The 3,694-nt window shown below is 35.0% G+C and overlaps 1 protein-coding gene across 1 annotated transcript; it reads right to left on the bottom strand.

Annotated features, from left to right (window-relative positions):
* Positions 1-1,660: 1,660 nt before the first annotated feature.
* LOC127076313 (uncharacterized) lies at positions 1,661-3,434 on the bottom strand. The gene has a single exon (XM_051017934.1). The coding sequence runs from the start codon at positions 2,901-2,903 to the stop codon at positions 1,854-1,856; it is 1,050 nt and encodes a 349-aa protein (XP_050873891.1). The 5' UTR covers positions 2,904-3,434; the 3' UTR covers positions 1,661-1,853.
* Positions 3,435-3,694: the final 260 nt, after the last annotated feature.

Here is a 3,694-nt window from a genome sequence, read left to right on the forward strand (position 1 = left end):
GTAGTTGAGTATTGGATCGAAAAACGCTTTATATGTAGAGATTATGAAAGTCATTTTAGAAATGGAACATGCTTCTATTCATCATCAGAATAGATTGTGGTTGGAGACTGACTCTAAGCTAGTGGTGTTTGTCTACAGTAAACCATCTGTTGTGCCTTGAAAACTAAGGAACAAATGAGACAAATGTATTCAAACTATGGATAATTTTAATTTTTTAGCAACTCACATTTACATGAAAGAAAATCATTGCGCATATAAGTTAGCTAATTTAGGCTTGATAGTTACTAACTACACCGGATGAAATGATATACATCATAATATAGCTTTAGATTTCAATAGAAACAAATTAGATTTTCCTAACTTTCACATTTGTTAGGTTTGAGATTTTGACTTGAGTCCCCTCATTTTTCTACCTATTTTAATTTTATATCATGGGCATTGCCCTCTTGATTAGAAAAAAAAACTTCAAACAATTTATTGGGTAAGAGAACTGAATCTTGGCCTCATCGTCTTGTATTGTTTATTCTAGTTTAATAACTACACGAAAGACAAGAGCTTTTTTTAATGATATTAAAATTATTCTTTTTCTTTTGACAAATGACATGTTCATAGCACTAGTGCTTCAAGCCTTCCACTAGTTAAGTTGTAACTTGTAAGCTACATAGTCACTATTAAACCTTAATAAAACTAAGATGCACACATCAAGACTGTCAGAAGTTGAATCTTATCCTAAATGAACAATGCTTAAAACAAAACATGAATTCATTTTAGCACTACTAATGTTACATGTCAATTTAGTTTATAACTGACACCATTATTAAAGTCTTGCACATGTATGGAAAAAATAAGCCCTAATTTATAGGATGAGATTATTTAAATGATTTGTGGGCCTAAATCTAGAGAAAACAATAATTTTAGTCTCTTCAAGACTATATAGAGAACAATGTCATTTGCAAAAGGGAGCTAGCTACAACGTAATTTTCTTGGGATAATGGACTAATGTGTAATTTCCTAATTTTGTAGTGGCCTAACTCCTCTGGTCCACCTTCTCATCATGTTGGTAACCCTACCAATCCAACATTCAACTAAAGTTATCCACAACGAACCTAATCTAGCTCTATATAATATAAAAAAACAAAATGCATACAAGTTGAACCTAACCTAGCTCTAAATAAAATAAAATAAAATAAAAATGCATTCAAGTTGTTCCCATTTTCTCATAACTAATGAGTAAAGATCCTAGCAATTTCTTTATAGCACTTTGAAAGCTTCCATGCTATAATTTTAAGTATAGAAAGACTTAATAATGTCATAAAATCTAGAAATGTATCTATATAAACTCTAAACTATAATCTATATCATAGATCTATAACATATTAGGTATCTATGAGTATTAAAAAAATACATCTAAGTATCTTGAATGTTGTACTCAAAACTCTGTTCTTTAAGCCTTTAATTAGATAACATTATAAACAAGCTTCAAGTTGAAAACCGAAACTACACAATATTGAAATCCAATGGATTCTTAGCTACTAGATGTTATTTTAATTTGAAAATTAATAGCTATCCATCTTTTGAACCAGAGGGGCACATGATTAACAAAAGAAGCTTCCAAATTAGCATGAAGCATATACATGACTTTAATGAAAAAGAAGAAATGTAATGGGTTAGAAAAAAAGAATTTATTTATATATACACCTGCAATGACTTACATTGATCAAACAGTCATGCTAGCTAGCCCAAACAAAAGGAAAAAACAAATGAGACAAGAGTAGAATTTAGACAAAAGAGAGGGGAAAAACCTCTTTCCCTCTCTCTGTTCTTTGCCGTTGATGTGGTAATTATATCATTCATCATGTCAAAACATCTTGACTCTTTGCAGAAAGCCGTTTAAGCAACTCATAGGTTGTGATCATTGTTGTTGCAGACACTGACATCGAAGCCCATCTAGGTCCTAATCCTCTATAACAAGCCGTCCAACCGCCTTCCTTAACCAAACCCCTAACTGTCTGCATCACAGTTGGTCCACGGCGGCCATTCTCATCGCCGTCCATGACTTGCAGCCTTGTCTTGATTGTATCCAATGGCATAGTAATCAACGCAGACATACCTCCTGCCATTGCTGCACTGACTCCTTGAACAGCCATAATCGTTTTCGTATCCGGCCTCAATGCATTAGTCACGTTGTTATTATCACTCCCTTCCCCAACTTTCTTGTTACTCAAGTAATATCCAACTCCACCCCAAACCATCCTTTGTGTAACAGAATATGAGGCCCACCACACTGCATTAGAAGGCGCATACGTCAAAACCGATATCCCAAAACCTCTATACAAACCCCTAGGACCATCCGTCTTAACAATTTTCCTAAATGCATCAATTCCATTCACATATCTAATAGAAGAAGCCTTAGGATCACTTGAATTACAACCACCTTGAACCATCAACCTTTGGCTCACAACATCAACAGGGGTCCACACAAGTTGTGCAGCCAAAGCAGCAGTCAAACCAGCAACTGCATTGGCAATCGCAGCAGCAGTTGGTTCAGCAAGACCAAAACCAACCGTAGCAGTCCCCACATTACTCTTAGTAACCTCAAGTGCAGCCATGTATAAAGCTCTAGCAGGGATTGTACCCATCAACGAAGTACCAAATCCGCGATACAAAGCTCTAAACCCCTCGCCTTTAATCAACGAAAACGCAGTCTTGATACAAGAAACTTGTGATTGAGCAACTTGTTGCCTAGTTTTCAACACAACAACAGGGTACAATGTTGCTGAAACACCAGAGAATAAAGCAGCACCAAGGAAGAAAAACTTGGATTTATCAAGCATTTTCCAATCAATTTCAGCTGGGACATGAATCTCTCCCTCTGATTCTTCCTCAGCAACAGCCATGTTCATTTTAGCCACTTTCACAAACTCAAACTCAACCAAAATCTAATTTTCTTATCTTACTTCAAAAACACCTTAAAACCTTAACACTATCACAAACCCTAACTATACAAAAATTCCCAAAGCCAGCAAAGAAAATTCGAAAATCAAAGGCAGATAATATAAATGACTGTACAAATTTCGCAGATTATAACAACGTATCAACGAAAATTGGAAGGGAAATCAGTGAGAAGAGAGAGTTAAGAGAATGATGAAATGGGGTTAATTTTTTTCCTCTTGTGAAACCAAGTTTTGGATCGAACAGGTGAAACGATGAATAGATCTAGCATTTCTAAATCAAGAACGAGTGTGTCATGGAACGGTTCATACCGGTAAGTTTATCTATCAACGGCGTCGCCGGCGACGGAAAGTTAGAAGCATGCCGGAAAATTGGTGGCAGGTATCGGCGTCAGAGAAGCATAAATGAAGGTGAAGTTCAAAATTTTGCTAAGGCTTACCGGAATAAGAGGTGGATTTGAAGGTAAAAATGGTGGGGGGAGAAGGACACGCGTCAGTTGTGGATTAGAGCTAGGTTTTGTTGTTTGTTATGTTTTTTTTTAATTTTTTTTTTATTTTTTGTTCGAGAAAGTTAAAGTGACGTGGTAATCCTTATCCATGGTTTGTTGGAGTGAGTTTTTTATAAGATAGTATAAATAAGTATGTATTTAATTTTGAAAATCTATTCACTTTATTTTTAATATTTTAATGAGATTAATTACTATACAATGCGAATATAAAAAGAATTACATTGTCGATTCATC

Source organism: Lathyrus oleraceus, chromosome 4, assembly GCF_024323335.1.
Source record: "Lathyrus oleraceus cultivar Zhongwan6 chromosome 4, CAAS_Psat_ZW6_1.0, whole genome shotgun sequence".
Classification (NCBI taxonomy): Eukaryota; Viridiplantae; Streptophyta; class Magnoliopsida; order Fabales; family Fabaceae; genus Lathyrus; species Lathyrus oleraceus.